We start from the raw sequence: 18,272 nt of genomic DNA, 5'->3' as shown, positions 1-18,272 counted from the left end.
TTAATCATTTGAAAATACTTTATTCACCCGAATACCCTATTTGACAAATATTTCAAGGTGAAACTGACAAGGTGTTTCAAGTTGAGCTAGGTTAGATGGCCTCCCTGGCACCAGAGGGTGCTGCCAGATGCCTAAACAGAGCCCCGGTGTTGTGTTTATTTGGAAGGTCCATATTATCTGGTCGTCCCACTCACAAAGTAACAGCGGGGCGAAAAGTTGTATTTGCCATGTGGCAAAATTGATTTTGCCATGTGGCATTTTTGAATGGAAAATTTGGACGTGCATAGCCGTCAATGGCATGGACGTGCATGGCCTGCAAAAATGCCGTATACCAAAAAAATGCCACATGGCAAAAAAAATGAACACACATGGCAAAAAATGCCACATGGGAAAAAATGACACATGGCAAATTCTTTATTTCCAAATGGCAAATACCACTTTTGTTTCTCGCTGTCTCTCCAGAGTAACCCAAAAATACCCAGAAATCAACAGGAAGTGAGCTGACAATGGCTTAAAATCATCAGGAAGTGACAAATAAATAAACAAAGTTTTCCAGAAATGCCCAAAAAGCAATAGGAAGTAAGCTGAACTTGCCCAAAATCAACAGCAAGTGATCAAACAACAAAGGAAGATACCCGGAAATCAGTCAAAATCAACATGAAGTGACCTGAAAATGGCCCATAATCAACAGGAAGTGACTAAAATACACTGGATGTTCACCTATAAATGACCCAAAATCAACGGGAAGTGACCCGGAAATGCGCAACAATCAACAGGGAGTGAGCAAAATACACAGAAAGTTACCCTGACATGAACCAAAATCAAGAGGAAGTGACTTTGAAATGTGCCCCAAAATCAACAGGTGTTGGCCAGCAGCCTGTTAGTTGTCCTTGAAGTCCAGTCCATTTCGTGTGTTAGCGGCAGGGGCGGACTGGGACTAAAAAGCAGCCCTGGACTTTGACTCAGCCCAGCCCATAAGAATCGCTATACGAAGGGAAACACAGACCCCATAGGGGGGTCCGGGAACATGCCCCTCCCGGGAGAATTTTTTTTTTTTTTTTACATTTTATTGTAAAATGCACCAATTTCGTGCACTTTGAGAGAAAAATGAAGAAAATGTGTCTAGACTGTGACTGTCTGACTACGGGCGCTCAAAGTACTGCAAGGCTGAACTGGAGTTGGATTCATTTTCTGTACTAGCTCTATGATCAACCTGAATAAACAAATGAACGAATTTATTTTTCAAAGCAAGTTTTACGTATCCAATTGATTATAATATATCTCTATAGATCTCTGTCTATAAAATGACTTAATTGTTTATGCCATAATTCAGTGGTCTCCAAACTATTCCACATAGGGCTGCGGCGGGCGCAGGATTTCATTCCAACAAAACAAGACAAAACCTCTGCACCAATCTGGTGTCTTACAAGTGTAATCAGTTGATTGCAGTCAGGTGCTGCTTGTTTTAGCAGAAACTTCATTGGTTAAACTGTCGGTACTCGATCGGTTAAAACAAAAACCAGGCCCCACAGCGGCCCTTGAGGACCGGTTTGGAGACCCTGCCATAATTAATCTTGCCATACAAATAATAAATTTCCCTGTATACATAAACTTCATTGGAAAGTATTAACCAGAAAACAAAACGATATATAAATGATTAATAATGTATATAACATCAATTTAACTACCTAAACTTTAAAGTAAAACCATTCATTTTATTAATATTTTGTTATATTTCTTCTGAATTAATATTGCTATGCTGCGTGTGCATACATTGTTTTACGGCTAAAATATTTTTTCTTAGGAGAGGGATAGTAGGACTAGCATACTGTAACTTGACACGATTGCAAACGGGTACATCGACTAGCTGGCACTAACCCTTTAATTGTCATTTATTTGATTTAAAATGTAGCTACCTGATGGATAACAATTGCCAGTTTACAGAGCAAGTAACCCTCTTCATCCCAATTTACTTGCCCTGCGCTTGTCTGGGGAACTTCCAACAGTTTATCGTTGCCCCCTCCCTCTTCTTTTCTCTCTCCCAGCACCGTCTGCACGTCAGAGCGGCTGCAGCTCCCTCTCACCATCGCCGGGAGCTGAGCTGTTGTTACCCGACGTGGCCGTTGCAGCCAGACTGCTGCTTGCGAAAATATTTGTCGATTTATGACATTTTAATGCTTCACTCTCCAGTTTCTTTAATTTTTTCTCTCTAACCTTCTCCGCGCCACCCTGCTCTTTTCAGTTTTTTTGCCACCACCATCCATATTGTGCATTAACACTCGTCGCTATTTTGCTTCCACAAGGAAGGAACCAATGAAGGCTACTCTGTGCTTTCGTCGTTCCTAGTCTATCAGATTGGCGGTGAAAAACCAGGCGCATTGCTGCCACCTGTCGGATTGGATGCGAACTGTAGATAATCAGAGGATAGGGGGGATAAAAACAGTGATGCATAATGAATGGCGGCCGCCGGCCGTCCAGGGCACCGGCCGTTCTGTGATCCTCCAGAACCCACAGATTACCAGTCCGCCCCTGGTTAGCGGTCATAGCGGCGTCTCTCTCTTGTAAAAGGAAGTCCTGGTGGGACCCTCGAACTGCAGCTTAATGGCCTGCTTCAAGTTGAGCTGTGGGTCAGAGGTTTGCATGGAGACCTCCATGACACCTGAGGTCATCGCAGCAACATTGTGCTTGGGTGGGGGGTCCCAAGTATCTTTTTGTCGGGGGCCCTTTATTCTGTTTTGGCGAGTTTTATTTTCCCAGAGTCCCGGTATTCTCTCCAAGTTTTTCTGGTTCATTCGGTCCCCATATTCCATTTCACGGGACAAAGCTTGAGAGGCCAACTCGGAATTGACGGCGCAAAGAGGTAGAGGGGGTCCGGCTTCGGGCGGAGTCCGCCGGTTGCTTCCCAAACCACCGGGCGGCGGAGGTAGTGTCGAAGGGCGGCTCCGGCTTCGGGGTAACGAATGCTGCTGGATCTGTTGGATGAAGCTGAGGGTGTCGGCCGGAACTGTCTGCAGGGTGGCCAACGAGTGTCCGGTGGACGATGTCTGAGAGCTGTGGGCGGAGTGTAGACACCCTGCTGTGGAACCCGCTGAAGACGGTGATGATGAGGAGGTCACTGTTTTAGGTATGGAGATCTTTTTATTAGGAGAAACCGTGCCGGGCGCCAGACTCCGGCAGGGCTTGGCCCCAAAGTTTTCCAGGAGCCGAAGCACCTCATCGTGCTTTTGCCTCCGCGCTACTATCGCGGGGGTCCGGCCGTATTTGTCCATGTGGTTGGGATTGGCCCTTCCCTCCAGTAGAACGGACACCACGTCGGCGTGTCCTTGTTGAGCGGCGATACTCAGAGCCGTCGCCCCCTGATGGCAAGCGAGATCTACGTTGATGCCGCTCGCTGACAGGAGACGGCGCCCCACCTCAGCGCGCCCCGTCCATGCCATCGAATGCAAGGGCGGCCTCCCCTCCGCGTCTCGAGCGTTTGGATCGGCTCCGTGCTTCAAGAGCAAGTCCGCCGCATCCGTGTTTCCCTGCCAGGAAGCCACGTGCAAGGCGGTCCGGCCCTCAGAGTCTCTGGATTCCAGAGGCGGCCCGCCCTTCTCTAGGAGTAGAGAGGCCATGCTTAGCTGCCCATCCAAAACCAGGAGGTAGAGCAGCGGTCTCCCCTCCGCGTCTCGCACATCGGCGTCGGCCCCTCGTCGCAAAAGCAGCTCGGCCACCTCGCTGCGCCCCTCCAGAAGGGCGGCGCTCAAAGCCGAGTGTCCGTCGTAGGCCCTGTGGTCGATGGGCGAGCGGCGATCCAGCAGTAATCGGGCAGCGCCGAGATGTCCTTCCTGTGCCGCCAGAATCAGCGCCGTACGGCCCTCGACATCCATTTCGCCAACCCGCGCCATGCTACCTCGCTCTGTTAGTACAGCGCAGACCGCCCTGTGGCCTTCGCAGGCCGCGGCGTGCAATGGAGTCCAGCCCAGATCGTCCTTGTGATTCTCATCCAGACCCCGTTCTAGGAGTGTGCGGACCACCTCGGAGCTTCCCTGTGCCGCCGCCAGACTCAGCGCCGTCCTACCTTCGTCGTCAATGGCGTCCACGGCGGCCCCCCAAAAGAGGAGCCGGGACACCGTCTGCACGTGGCCCATAGCGGCGGCAGCCAGCAGGGGGGTCATTGGCGCCTTGGCCGGCGAATCCCCCTCGCGACGAGCGGTCTCGTCCACGTCAGCGCCAGCGTCTAGCAAAAGTTCCACGATGTCATCGTGGCCCTCGTAGGCTGCGAGAAGCAGCGGGGTCATGCCGTCGTTGTCTCGGTGTCCCGGATCGGCGCCGTGCTCCAGTAAAAGGCTCGCAACCTCGCCGTAACCCTGGCGCCCAGGTACCGAAGGGCCACAGAGGGCGACGACCGACAGAGCCGTGCGCCCGTCGTTGTCGGCCAAGTCCACCTGGGCCCCGCGGTCCAGTAGCACCCCTGCCGCCTCGGGGTGTCCCATGTAGGCGGCCGCAATCAGAGGGGTGCGGCCTTTAGAGTCAGTTGTGTCTACTTGAGCATCGTAGTCAAGCAGGATGAGGACCGTCTCCTCGTGACCCCCCCAGGCCGCAGCCCTGAGGGCGGTGCGCCCTTTCACGTCGCACCCGTCCACGTCAGCCCCCGCGTCCAGCAGAAGCCTCACCGCCTCGCCGTGCCCGCCCCAGGCCGCGGACCGTAAGGCCGTCCAGCCGTCTGCGTCGGCGTGCTCCAGCATCTCTGATGCGGTCCTCACGTCTTGCGTCCGCATCCAGTCTAGCAGAACCCGCAGCACGTCTACGCGACCTTGTCTGGAGGCTAACGTGAGCGAGGTTTGACCCTGTTTGTCGCCGAGGAGCGGGTCAGATCCAGTGGTCAGAAGCAGCCGGACTTGCTTCGCGGATCCCTCCAGGACCGCGTCGGCGAGAGAAGTCTGCGCATCAGTAGAACCGTGGTTCACAGAAGCGCAGACCTTATGGAGTTCGGGGTCCGTCAATTCACCGTGCGCGGAAAGACTCGGGTCTGCAGCGACAAGTCCGCTAATCTTGAAGAGCTGAAGGACTTTCTGGTGGGTTGAGGCTGGCGCTTGAGTTACCAACGTGGACAGTAATTCGTTTCTGGACAACGTCAGGGCGGGAACGTCGGCCCAGATCATCCACAGAGCCAGAATCCAGGGCTTGTCCCGATGGTGACCGGAGCACACCAGATGCGTCCCCAGTTGGACGGCCTCCTCCGAATTCAGTCGGGGTCCTCTTTGCGTCAGCGCCACGGCCAGCGTGCCGTGCCCCTCGGCTGGGTCGCACAAGTACTTCTGAGTACAGTACTTAATATCTGTTAGCCACTCGGCAAAGCTGTTGTGGAAAAGGAGTTTGCTGCCCTCGGGACCGTCTACTAGAAGCGGGCCCAGGGTGCGGAGCTTGTTCTGGAACTCCTCCACGCTGAGTAGTTTGTCGCGTGTCAAGAGCGCTGCGAACAATTGATGTGGCGCGAGGGGGCGGGGGGCCGCCAGGATGACGTTAAGCAGAGGCTTGACGTAATCAAATAGTCTCCGGGGGAATAATCTTTGGCACAGCCACAGGTAGAGACCGTTGAGGGTCCCCGGAATATCCCGGATCTCGCGGAGCCCTATGAGGGAGGCGGCCACGCCGTCCAGGACTCGCTCCAGGTACAGGAAGCAGCCGCCGCTCTTTATGTGGAGCAAATTTAACATGTCCGCCGTGTCCGGGGTGACCTGACGGCGAAGCGCCGCCTCCCTGTCCAAACGTTTCAGGATGTACTTTTGCGCATCATGGACAGGTTCCGGCCGACGCATGTCGTCCAGGCAGACTTTACGAAAACCTGACAAGCAAAAAGTTTTAGAGACCGGGCAGTACCTAAAAATCACTGCCTTTGAGCAAGAGCTACCTGGAAACATTTTGCTGACGGCCTTGCTCTGACGACGGACCGAGCAGACCAGCAGGATCCAGCCGGGCATCAGGTTCTGGTGAGCCGCCAGAAGCTCCGTGATGGACCGGTTCTTCCCGGTGCCCCCGGAACTTCCCTGATAGCTCACGTCCAGAGAGTCCACCAGGATCATCATGGTCTGAGGAGGCGGAGGCAAGTCCAGCAAAGGCTTCAGGACATATCTGGATGAAAATTCACATCAAAGAATCCATAAAACCTGTCCCAAAAATGGTGTGAAGATGCTCAGATAAAGGCACTAAGAAAGTGCACAATCAACACACACACACCTCTTTTCTGGCGGTGACTCAACACATCGGAACTTATGAAATGTATTTGTCCACACCACCATACACACACAGGCTCACGTTAACTTTCTTTCACTTTACATACAGTATATTAACCCTTTATACTATTCATTCATTCATACATTCTAGGGTTACGGGGGTCCTGGAGCCAATCCCAGTCACTAGTGCCAATTTAGAGTGTCCAATCAGCCTACCATGCATGTTTTTGGTAGGGTGGGGGGGTTGTGCGTAGTACCCGGAGAAAACCAACGCAGACACGGGGAGAACATGCAAACAGGAAGCCCAGAGCCCGGGATTGAACCCTTGAACTGTGGCAGACGTCCTAACCACTCTGCCACCGTGCCGCCCACCCTTTATAATACATTCAATTAAATATGTACATAGTAAGATTTTTTTTGATAAACTTCCAAGGAAGTGACCAAAATAAACAGGATGCAAGCCAGAAATTAATCAAAATCAAATCATCAGGAATTTCAATGGAAATACTGTGCCCCAAAATTACAGGGAGTGACCCGAGGTTTTAGATTTGTGGAGTTTAATTCATAAATGGGACAGAAGAAGACGCGTACAAACCTCTGAAAGGCGAGATCCGGGTCCGCCCGGCACCCGAGGGCGTCTGGCAGCGGTCGGCGGCGCAGGTCGGCGGCGTGCTCGGGTGGCAGCGGCGCCGACGTTCTCAATTGCTCCGCCAAGGCCATCACGAAGCGCCACGGCAGAGCGCCGGCGGGCTCCTCCGGTCGGCAGAAGTACCGGACTAGGCAGCGCGATGCCAACCCGGACGCCCGACCCGCCTCAGAGTCGTGCCGCGCCGCCTCAGCGCACAGTGCCGTCTTCCCCGCCCCTGGGCCACCCGTCACCAGGACCCCCGACGGGCTCCCAGCCGCGCGCCGGGCATCCAGGCTGCGCCGGAGTACGTCCAGCGCCCATTCCCGGCAGAAGAAGCGGCGACCGCGCGGGAGGCCGGGGTCGCTCATGACGCCATCTTTGCTTCCTGCTGCTTTCCTCTCGACTTCCTGTCAGATGAGTTGAGAAATGTGTTTAGTTTAAGGTTAGGCGCTTGTACTCGCACTTGAAGGCCACGCCTTCCTGCACTCTGGTTTTTCAAGTTTGCCCCTGGCCGGCTGGCCGGCCGGCGATTCCGCCCTCGGAACGTGTCGTCACACGCGCGAGAGCTCGTACGTAAGTGCGGATTTCAAAATCTCTCCCAGTTTTTATTTGGCACCGGAGATAATGATCTTTTTCATTTGATGGTAGAAAATATGTTTATCCACTAGAGGGCACCCATGCTGTTAATGCTTCATTTCTGTATATTTTTCGATGATATTTTTGGGGCCTAATATGGCCATTTAATGGGTTATTGAGTCATGATAACAGGTTATATAGAAAAAAAAATATAACAGTTACTCCGTACTTGGGTAGTCTTTTCATCGGAAACTTTTTGTCTTTTACTTCAGTGAATTTTTTTGGATGACTACTTGTACTTGAGTCATCTTATTTTAAGGTGATACTACTCTGACCCGAGTAAGATTTTTGTCTACTCTACCCACATCTGGTCCTGAATTATGAGAACCATTCCCAGCGCCATTGACGGCGCTAGACGTCCAGTCTATATGAACTGTGCGCGAGGGCCTCACGGTGTCAGCGAGCACACAAGCGAGGAGGGGCCGCTCGTTGTCTCTATTTTGTTGACATTCTTGTCATTTCTCATGTTGACGACAACTTGAAGACACCGGCCGGCCGCAAACGTCACTTCCCGTCGGCTCGCGTCCGACATCATTCACAGCTCACCATAAACCATCTCCATATTTCATGCAAGTTTTCATATTGTAATGTTGAAGCTATTTGACTGCAACTATGTTGCTGTTGTAGCTATGGTTACAATGTGGGTTTAATTTATGCCAACAATATTTTTTTAGGTAGCGATCCTGTGATTCATATTCTGTTAGACAGTGATGACTGTGGAAAGTATATTTCTCATGTCAAATAACAGTTTTAAACTCTATCCATTTGTATTGGGCTGAAAGCGATCCGTCCCTCCAATGGCACTTAATATAATGATTAAAATATTCATTGAGACTTGAAAAGAAATCACAAAACAAAAACTAAAAATACATTATTATTAAAAAAAATAATTGCAAAAAAAAAAAAAAAAGCAAAAAAAACAGTTTTTTTAAAAAATGGGTCGATTTCCAAATAAAATAATAATTTCAAAAAGCTATCTATTGATCCAAAAGGATTGGACGTCTATTGCTATCAGTGTCACTTTAACATGATCATTTGTCTATCTGTCTATTATCGATTGCTAATGGCTTTTTATGATTATAAAAAATATTTTTCTTTTACTAACTATCACAACACACACACTGTGAATCCTTTACATATACCTGGGCTGGCAGGTAATTTTTCACTACCAGTACCTGTCTCACTATTTGTCACAAAGCAGTTGCAAATGACAGCAACTAAGTTGCCTTACCTGGAAGGAAATGGCTTGTTCTTCTTCAGCGAGTGCTGCTCCGTTGCGTGTGCCACCTCCTCATAGAACTCAACTCCCCCAGTAGTAGCGCAAGCGATCGATCACGTGATTGCAAAATGGCTATCGGTTCATACATGCACGAGATATTAAAGCATTTATTTGTTCCAGCGCTTGAGCAGGGCAGGCTGTGGGCGGAGCTGGGATGAACTGGGCGGGGCGAACCCCCGACTGCAGCGTGCCAGCCTATGGCTCGTATTTATTGGCTTTCTTTACATTTGCTGACTATTTCATTCATCTTCACCAAAGCTTATAGGATGTAGAAAAACAAATCAATGGTATACTTTGTATTCCTTGTGTGTTGTTTTTACTTGTACACTATTTTGCTTTTGCGTTGATTTAAGACGAAATTAAAGAAAAAAAGGACGAAATGCATTATCAAACTGTGTTTGCTTCATTTTTTAAAGGGGGCTGGTGAAAATATATGATATGTCTTTGATTAAACCAAAAAGCTCAAGCAAAACATGTATTTTCTAGGGGATGGAGGCAAATAAGGGTAATTTATGACGAGACATTGACTGTGACAATACAAATTAAACTTTTAAGATGAGAACTTTTTACAAGTCTGATGGATAAACATAAGCAAAAGTTACTTACTTTTGATTTGACTTTTGTTCATTTTGCCCCGCCACACACACTCACAAACACACACCCACACACAACACTCATGTGACAAATGACCCTTAACCTCACCCAAATTCTGACATGACAGAGCTACAAATACCAAACAAGTGAATATCTTTTTGTTTTTACTGTCTTCTCAGTCTACTTCAGTCATTTTGACACATGTTTTCTAACACAACAAAATGAGAACTTGGAGCACAAATACACAAATTACTTGCCAACTAATTGTTCTGGAGTGATTAGTATTCTAAATAAACATGACTCAAAAGTAAGCAGTAAATGTACTGTATTGCTAACAGTTGTGACGAAAAGGTTGCCGTTTTAAAATCGATCGAACAATGAGGAATTTAGAGCTATTTCAAAGTTTGTGCTCCATTGACTATGATGGTTTGTTTATCAAACGGCTCTGACACAAAATGGCCGACAAGTGACGGCATCTATTTTTATATATGATATTTATGATTTATTCCCTCTTGCGAAAGCCGAACGCAGAACCGGAAGCTACTCGAGCGATTGTTTGGGGAAAATAGTACTTTATCAAAAATAATTATTTTATTTAAAGTAACAATGCTAAATATAAACAACAACTCTTTAAATGATAAAAAAGTAAAGGTGTAGCAGTCTTTTTCGTGAACTGCGGCGGCTCACTGACCCGGACGTCCCGGAAGTCAATGCAGGGCTTGGCGAGCACTATCCGCCACAAGTGTTTTCCCCCCTGTTGTTTAGCGAAGAAATAAGAGCAAAAATTGTACGTTTTCGGGCGTGATTAAACATACAAAGGTCAAAGGAAGTCACGGAAGACGAGCTAAGGAGTTTGTGTCTAAAAAAACCCCATCTAAAGGTAAGTCGCTCGAGCCTGTTTTGGCGCCGCTAGTCACAGCAGCTAGCTAGATTTGGCAAGATTCGACATCCGGCCTTGAAAAGCGCATAAAGTGTTGGAATGCCCACGAAATTACGACAGCGCACTGGTTTTAATGTACATTAATGATATGATGACAATAACTTAAATATGTCGGCTTCAATTATTCATTTTACTTGTGTGTTTCAGATATGAACTCTCCAAGCACAAGTCCTGCTCAAAAACAACACAATGGTAAGTTTATGCTAAAAAAATGGAAGAGAAATCGATGTAAATAGAGGATTATCATGACTCCACCGTCATTTTTTATCATCAGTTTCATAACTGGTTGATAGCGTTCCTTTTTTTGGAAAGAAAACAGAGCCAATAAATTATTTTTTTAATCAAATGCAATTCATAAAATAGATGCATCATCCAGGCTGAGTACATAATGGTTTGGGATGAAGTGCAGCATTTTTTTGACATATATAAGAGTTTTTATGCACAAATATCCCGATTGTTTTGTTTTTTTGTGTATGACTTCAGGAGAGTCTGATGAAGAACCCGCGCCGCAGCAGGATTCTTCCGTTCGGCAGAGTCCTGACAAAGAAGGGGGAGGAGGAGAACGTGACGCCGGCGGCAGTGATGCAGGAAACGGCAGCTCTGACAACAGTAGTAGCAGCGAGGACGAATGCGACGCCGCCTTGAGGAAGATTAGGAGCAGCGTGTCTCAGATCACGGTAAACTTGCAAATTGTAATTTTGCGTCCCGGGTTGGCCAAGTCCGCACCAAAATCGGGAAACGCACTGTTGTTGTGTGCAGAGGTCCACGGAGCAACCGCTACCAGATAGCGGAGAACCCGACGCGTCCAGATCCAGAAGTAGGTCCAAATCCAGAGAGCCGGACAGAGACAGAGACAGATCCAGATCCAGGAGTCCGGACAGATCCAGGGGACGGGAGCGCTCCAGGTCCAGAGATCGTTATGACAGAGGACAGCGCACTAGGTAGAAAGCGGTGACATCATCCGCTAAGCGGATTGGCCCTACCGACGCGTTATCATTTTTTTCCCTTTAGGGACCGCCACCGTGACGGCGAGCGGCGTCGGGAACGAGAGCGGCGGGGCCGTAGCCCTTCCCCCCCGCCCGCCAAGAAGAAAAAGGAGGAGCTGGACCCCATCCTGACCAGGACGGGCGGCGCCTACATCCCACCCGCCAAGCTGCGCCTCATGCAGCAGCAGATCACCGACAAGAGCAGGTACACCACTCCCAAAACAGTAGGATCTAACCGAAATGTCTCATTTCATTAACATTATTGAAAAATTAGGGATTATTGACTTTTTAAAAAAAGATATGAAATGAGAAAGCAAAATCAATTGAAAAATAGACTATTTTTCCCCCCCTATTTTTTTTCATTCTTTTTTTTTTAAACGATGCATTCCCCCTGTCCCCGCCGCAGCTTGGCCTATCAGAGGATGAGCTGGGAGGCACTGAAGAAGTCCATCAACGGTCTGATCAACAAAGTCAACGTGTCCAACATTGTCAACATCATCCAGGAGATCCTGCAAGAGAACATCGTGAGGGGGAGGTCAGAAAAGAAACGATGAGGTGATGAAAGAGCCTCGAATGAAACGGTGTCATTTGCAGGGGTCTGCTGGCCCGCTCGGTACTGCAGGCGCAGGCGGCCTCTCCCATCTTCACGCACGTTTACGCTGCCGTGGTGGCCATCATCAACTCCAAGTTCCCGCAGATCGGCGAACTCATTCTCAAGCGACTCATCCTCACCTTCCGACGCGGGTACCGGCGAAATATCAAGGTACCTTTCGAAAAAAACCGCCGCGCCGAATGGCCCCTCGTCCGATTGCCATCTTTCCTCTCCCAGCAACAGTGCCTGACCTCGTCCAAGTTCGTGGCCCACCTCATCAACCAGAACGTGGTACGCTAGGCGTCGGCTCCGTCCGCCGCGGGACGGCGCCGCGGCTCACGATGCGCTTTCGCTTTCTCGCCGCGGTCAGGCCCACGAGGTGCTTTGTCTAGAGATGCTGACGCTGCTTCTGGAGCGGCCCACCGACGACAGCGTGGAGGTGGCCATCGCCTTCCTTAAAGAGTGCGGTCTCAAGCTCACCGACGTCTCTCCGCGTGGCGTTAACGGTCAGCTAGCTCCTTGTATTTTTCTTGGAATGCTTTGACTCCGCAAGTTTATTGCTGCCTTAACACCCCCCCCAAAAAAAAAAGGTTTTGCATGATAATATGTGAAAACTAGACTTGTCCGACCTCATATATTGGTATCGGGTTTTATATCTGTATTGGATGGATAGATTTTCCGAGTTGGACAATATCGAGCTTAAGAAGTCATTTTTGGGCAACTGGAGTTTTTCAGGACCGATATCGATTATTATTAGTTGGATTGGCCGATAACCAAATTTTGGAGCCGATATTCATTTGCAGCAAAAGTGTAAAAAATTGGCGTCAAAAAATGTAATAACGCAAACACACTTGATTGAAATGCCTAAAGCATGTTTATTGAATCACGCAAATACAAAATTATACACAGACGTGCTTAAATTTCCTAGACTCTGAAACATCTCCTATGAAGTTGAATAAAAGGTTAAATAAGTAGTTCTCCGGAAAACGAAAGTGTTGTTCTAAAAAAAAAACAAAAGTTTTAAACATGTTACTCTCCCACCGTACCGCCTTCAAAATGCAAATTATTTTTAAACAGGAATAACGTAGAAAAATGCTTGTCTTTGTTAAAGGCCTCATTGAGTGAGTCCAGTCAAATAGACTCACTGCTTAGAACAGACGCGCATGCACACACACACACAATGAGTTGCCACAACACTCGTGTTTAACAAGCCAAACGATGATTGACTCATTCCGCATCTTTGAAGGCAGCGCTGCCAAGTTTATCTGGCAAGCTTCAACGCCTGTCAATCACCGTTAACTATAACCAGTAGAGCTGTAGCTATTGATCATTTTAGTAGTCGATTAATTTATGAGCTAGTTAGTTGGAATAATCGAGGATTAAGGACATCAAAATTTAAAACACCTGAGCTGAGCATCAAACCTGTGTTGTTTTTGGCACCTCTTTTGATTTTCATCTCAATCTTAGTCTTTTGGACCAAAATACTTATTAGTCTTAATCATATTTTAGCCATTTCACATTGTATTTTTCTTAGTCCAATTTTTATTAACTCATTTCGTCTAGTTGTAGTCGAAGGTTACTCAAAATGCTTTTGGTCCAAGTTTTGGTCCAAAAATGAATAAATAAATCAAGGTTTCCAACCATTTCAAATGAACATTGACAGACAGGCACATATTGTAGCATGTACAAGGACAACACCAAATTGGTGATAATAAACATTCAGTAGGAAAACAGTACATTATTTTCAATTAATTATACCCACCTGAATGGCACGAACAATATGTAAAAAATGTTAACAGGGCGCTCATATTAGCATAATGCTAACACGAATGCTATGCTAACGAGTTACATTTAGTGTGTGACGATCACTCAACACAGACCTTTTAAAGCTAAAGCAACATTGCATATTCTCTCATGAAAACAAAAGAAATTTTACTAAGCGTTTCAAAACAAGCAAGCCTGGAGAGGAGAGAACACCGGAGAGTTGGGGGTTGGGGCGGGGGGCGCAGCACGTCACATGAGTGACTCAACAAGACAGATAAGATGCGGGTTAAAAACACTTTAAAATGTTTCACATTGTGAACATGTGACGAAAACTATGGCACATTTGCATCTCGTCTCGTCAGACGAAAACTGGCATTGGTCTCGTTATGTTTTAGTCTCCCAAGATTTGTTTTTAGCTCGTTATTGTCTCGTCATTGTAATGAAAAAATTGTTTGTCGAGGAACTATTTTCAGTATCGTCATCGTTGCCGAAAACAACACTGCCTCGAACGGTGTAAAAAAATAAATAAATGAGGATCTAAGTACAACAAAAGGACAATTGGCTAACTTGCATAGCAAAAGTCCGCTAGCTTAAATCCTATAAAATGCGAACTTTTTTTTTTCAACAAAGCTCTTAACAAATTGTTCAAACACATATTCCCACAAAATAACGGCAAAATAGACCGAGAAAACCAAATTAGGAATGCATTAAAAAAAACATTACCTCAAACAAATATTTATGTTGGTCTTAACAGCCATGTAAAATGAGATATGTCATGTTTACTTTTGCCGCTAGAGGGCACTGTATCCACCCAAATCGCTAAAAATAAACGCAAACCCTTTCAAAACAAGCCATCACAACGCTACTGTAATTAAACCAGTACTTCTCAAATAGTGGGGCGCGCCCCCCTGGGGGGGCGCAGAGCGATGCCAGGGGGGGCGCATGTGACCTTTTTTTTTTTTTTTTTTTTCTGCCGTACTGGAATAAAGTGTACTTGCGCATCCACTCAGTGGGTGGCAGTGGCGCTCTCATTTTCAGAGTGCGTGCAGTATTTTTGAACTAAGGAAGAGCACTCATCACACAGAAAACAAATATGAAGAGCAGTGCGCCGCCGCCGTTTTCCGACCGGACTCACTCACGCAGCGACCCACTGTCTTGTCCGGTTCTCACGCCGCCGCCCGATAAGTGCCATTTTCGGCTTGGGATCGTCACGACGAACGCCCTCACCTACGGTTCTACCTCGGCCGCCGAGAATGCGCTTTGTTCGTGCCGTTTGCCTTTTAGCTTTGACTTTTAATACTGTGGGTGATGAGGAAAGACTGTTTACTGTGTCTAAAAATAATTATAGCGGACCGACAGAAGCCAAATCAATTAAGACGCCACTTAAAGACATTCGACCCCAATCTCATTGATAAGCCGCTTGATTGTTTTTCAGCGAAAACGTGCCGAATATTGCCAACAATCGTCCTGCTTTGTCAGTGTTATATCAGTAAACCAGTGAGCATTGTTAGCATATTCATTCATTCATTCATTCATTTTCCATGCCGCTTTTCCTCACGAGGGTCGCGGAGGTGCTGGAGCCTATCCCAGCCAACTACGGGCAGTAGGCAGGGGACACCCTGAAATGGTTGCCAGCCAATCGCAGGGCACAAGGAGACATACAACCATTCACGCACACACTCATACCTACGGACAATTTAGAGTGTTCAATCAGCCTACCATGCATGTTTTTGGGATGTGGGAGGAAACCGGAGTTCCCGGAGGAAACCCACGCAGGCACGGGGAGAACATGCAAACTCCTCACAGGAAGGCCGAAGCCCGGGGTTGAACCCTTGGTCTCAGAACTGTGAGGCAGATGTGCTAACCACTAAGCCACCGTGCCGCCATTGTTAGCATACTCATTGCAAAATGACTCCACACCATTGCAAAGGAGGTAATACTGAGTGTGAGCAGCAAAAATAAAAACTGTCCTTCTGTCCAAGGACACTCTTTTTTTCCTTTATTCATTTTTGTTTTTTTGGTCAAATTTTTTGGCATATTGTCCTCATGAGTGAATGTTTCTAATCAATTTGAATTTGTTATTATTTACTGATTTTATTACATTTTATTTTTCAGTATCAAATGGTCAAAAATGTACCTTGAGTGTATTTTTACAGTTTGAATGTGACTTTTTTTTAATTCGGGCAAATTGATGCACGTCAAGTCTTCTGTTACAAACAAAACAATGTTAATAAAGTTATACTTTATTATAAGTTGATCTATGTTACCTTTTTTCTTTATTAGAAAAAAAGGGACACAATATTAGGCAGATGCGTATTTATGATAGTAATTTTATAGACAAATAATACTATTTACAGTGGCGGCAGAGAGTTGGGGGGGGGCGCGAAACATTTACGTCTTGCTTGGGGGGGCGTCGCAGAAAATAATTGAGAAGCACTGAATTAAACGAATACTCAAAAAGGCCAAATTTAATTCAAAGCTTTTTTTCTAATCGAATTACACGAGTAAATCGATTAATCGTTGCAGCACGAATAACTAGCAAAACTGGTGACCGGAAAATAGGGCAAAACAACTTCAGTCCACTTCATTCTATGTACCTGCACAGTTTACGGACTGTAGTGAGAGCGTTCCACCCCGTTTTTTTTATTTTATTTTATTTTTTTTTTTTTGAGAAACCTACTTTCTCATCAGCTTGAATTTGTGTCTTTTAGCCATCTTCGAGCGCTTGCGCAACGTCCTGCACGAGTCGGCCATCGACAAGCGCGTGCAGTACATGATTGAGGTGATGTTCGCCATCCGCAAGGACGGTTTCAAGGACCACCCGGTCGTCCCCGAAGGGCTGGACCTGGTGGACGAGGACGACCAGTTCACGCACATGCTGCCGCTGGACGACGACTACAACGGCGACGACGTCCTCAGTCAGGGCTCCCGCCCGACCGCAGTTACCGCCGGCGGCGTTCGCCCGACACTGATCTCGCGTGTGCCCGTTCCTCCACAGATGTCTTCAAGATGGACCCGGACTTCCAGGAAAACGAGGAGAAGTACAAAACGCTTAAGAGAGGTAAGAAGGACCGTGCCGTTCTTGGGGTCGAGAAGAGTTCTCAGTGTGACTTAGCGGCGCGGGCGGCCGGCAGACATCTTGGACGAGGGAAGCGGCGACTCCGGGGAGGAAGGAGACAGCGAGGACGACGACGACGATGATGAAGATGGAGATGACAAGCAGGAGGGCGAAGGTGCCGTGTTGACCTTCTTCATATTCTCCTACTTCTCCAACTTCTTTGAACTTCTCCTTTTCCTCTTTATTCGAGAGACGTCGAGAACCAAAAGTTGTATTTGCCATGTGGCAAAATTTTAATGTAAAGTGAATGGTCAAAAATCACAGCTACACATGTTTTTCTGCCATTGAAAATTTGTACCTGCATACCCGTCAATGGCAAGGCCGTGCATGGCATTTAAAACTGCCATATGCCCCCAAAAAATGCAACAACCCAAAATCCATTTTGCTACATACCAGAAAAAATGCCACACATTAAAGTCCATTTTGCCACATGGCAAAGAAATGCCATACGTCAAAATCCATTTTGTCACATGGCAAAAAATGCCCCACGACAAAATCCATTTTGCCACATGGCAAAAAATGCCACATGGCAAAATCCATTTTGCCACATGGCAAAAAAATGCCACATGACAAAATCCATTTTGCCACATGGCAAGAAAATGCCACTCGGCAAAAAAAAAAAAAAATGCTGCATGGCAAAATCCATTTTGCCACATACCAGAAAAAATGCCACATGGCAAAATCCATTTTGCCACATACCAGAAAAAATGCCACACTTTAAAATCCATTTTGCCACATACCAGAAAAAATGCCACTTGGCAAAATCAATTTGACACATTGCAAAATCCATTTTGCCACATACTGGTACCAGAAAAAAATGCCACATGTTAAAATCCATTTTGCCACATGGCAAAACCAATTTGCCCACCTGGCAAAAAATGGCACATGGCAAAAAATGCCACCTGGCAAAATCCATTTTGCCACACGGAAAAAAAATGCCACATGGCAAAATCCGTTTTGCCACCTACCAGAAAAAATGGCACATGGCAAAAAATTCCACATGCCAAGATCCATTTTGCCACATGGCAAAAAAAATGCCACATGGAAAAAAAAAATGCCACATGGAAAAATCTATTTTGCCACATGGCAAATACCACTTTTGGTTCTCGGCCCTGTTGCTTTATTCTCCTCTTCTTCATCCTTCTTTGATGGTGGTGATGTCTCTCCTCAGACGAGAAGGTGACCATCTTGGATCAGACCGAGGTCAACCTGGTGGCGTTCAGGAGGACCATCTACCTAGTCATCCAGTCCAGGTTTCGCTACACTCCATGGCTGCCAATCACGGCGTCCAATGCATTTTGACGGCCAGGGACCAATGCACGAACGAGGCTTAAAAAAAATGTCGTCTTTGCTCGTGTGTACGCAGTTTGGACTTTGAGGAGTGCGCTCACAAGCTGATCAAGATGGACTTTCCCGAGAGCCAGACGGTAAGACACGCGCACTGCTTCTTTACCTGCTTCTAAGCAGCGTCTGGTCCTTGTGTGTGCGCAGAAGGAGCTTTGCAACATGATCCTGGACTG

General features: G+C 47.1%; 2 protein-coding genes across 3 annotated transcripts; one reads left to right on the top strand and one right to left on the bottom strand.

Moving 5' to 3' along the window:
• Positions 1-2,538: 2,538 nt before the first annotated feature.
• Positions 2,539-8,866, bottom strand: LOC130911078 (ankyrin repeat domain-containing protein 50-like). Of its 2 annotated transcripts, XM_057828792.1 has the most exons (4): positions 8,711-8,866; positions 6,811-7,250; positions 5,894-6,114; positions 2,539-5,827 (listed from the first exon to the last, which is right to left on the bottom strand). In XM_057828792.1, the coding sequence occupies exons 2-4, from the start codon at positions 7,209-7,211 to the stop codon at positions 2,541-2,543; spliced, it is 3,909 nt and encodes a 1,302-aa protein (XP_057684775.1). In that variant the 5' UTR covers positions 7,212-7,250; positions 8,711-8,866; the 3' UTR covers positions 2,539-2,540. The 2 variants fall into 2 exon arrangements, with proteins under 2 accessions (XP_057684775.1, XP_057684774.1); XM_057828791.1 differs by having other exon boundaries at positions 2,539-6,114.
• A 1,009-nt stretch (positions 8,867-9,875) lies between these two features.
• On the top strand, positions 9,876-18,267 carry LOC130911080 (pre-mRNA-splicing factor CWC22 homolog; the record flags this gene model as incomplete). The annotated part of the gene is made up of 15 exons (XM_057828793.1): positions 9,876-10,232; positions 10,440-10,484; positions 10,776-10,969; positions 11,052-11,233; positions 11,304-11,483; positions 11,685-11,813; positions 11,873-12,041; positions 12,108-12,161; positions 12,241-12,376; positions 16,346-16,552; positions 16,633-16,695; positions 16,769-16,867; positions 17,924-18,005; positions 18,119-18,179; positions 18,244-18,267. Coding segments are annotated over exons 2-15 (1,623 nt in total), but the record flags the coding sequence as incomplete, so codon positions are not given.
• Positions 18,268-18,272: the final 5 nt, after the last annotated feature.

The sequence above is a fragment of the Corythoichthys intestinalis genome, unplaced genomic scaffold (assembly GCF_030265065.1).
Source record: "Corythoichthys intestinalis isolate RoL2023-P3 unplaced genomic scaffold, ASM3026506v1 HiC_scaffold_106, whole genome shotgun sequence".
Lineage (NCBI taxonomy): Eukaryota > Metazoa > Chordata > Actinopteri > Syngnathiformes > Syngnathidae > Corythoichthys > Corythoichthys intestinalis.
The sequence above is the reverse complement of the archived record's forward strand: the minus strand, read 5'-3'. Positions and strand labels throughout refer to the sequence as shown.

Coding starts and splice junctions, on each gene's coding strand:
- LOC130911078 (XM_057828791.1), bottom strand. CDS start 7,211: ATGAGCGACCCCGGCCTCCCGCGCGGTCGCCGCTTCTTCTGCCGGGAA. Junction 6,115..6,810: donor CCGGATCTCGCCTTTCAGAG/GTTTGTACGCGT, acceptor ATTTTCATCCAG/ATATGTCCTGAAGCCTTTGC.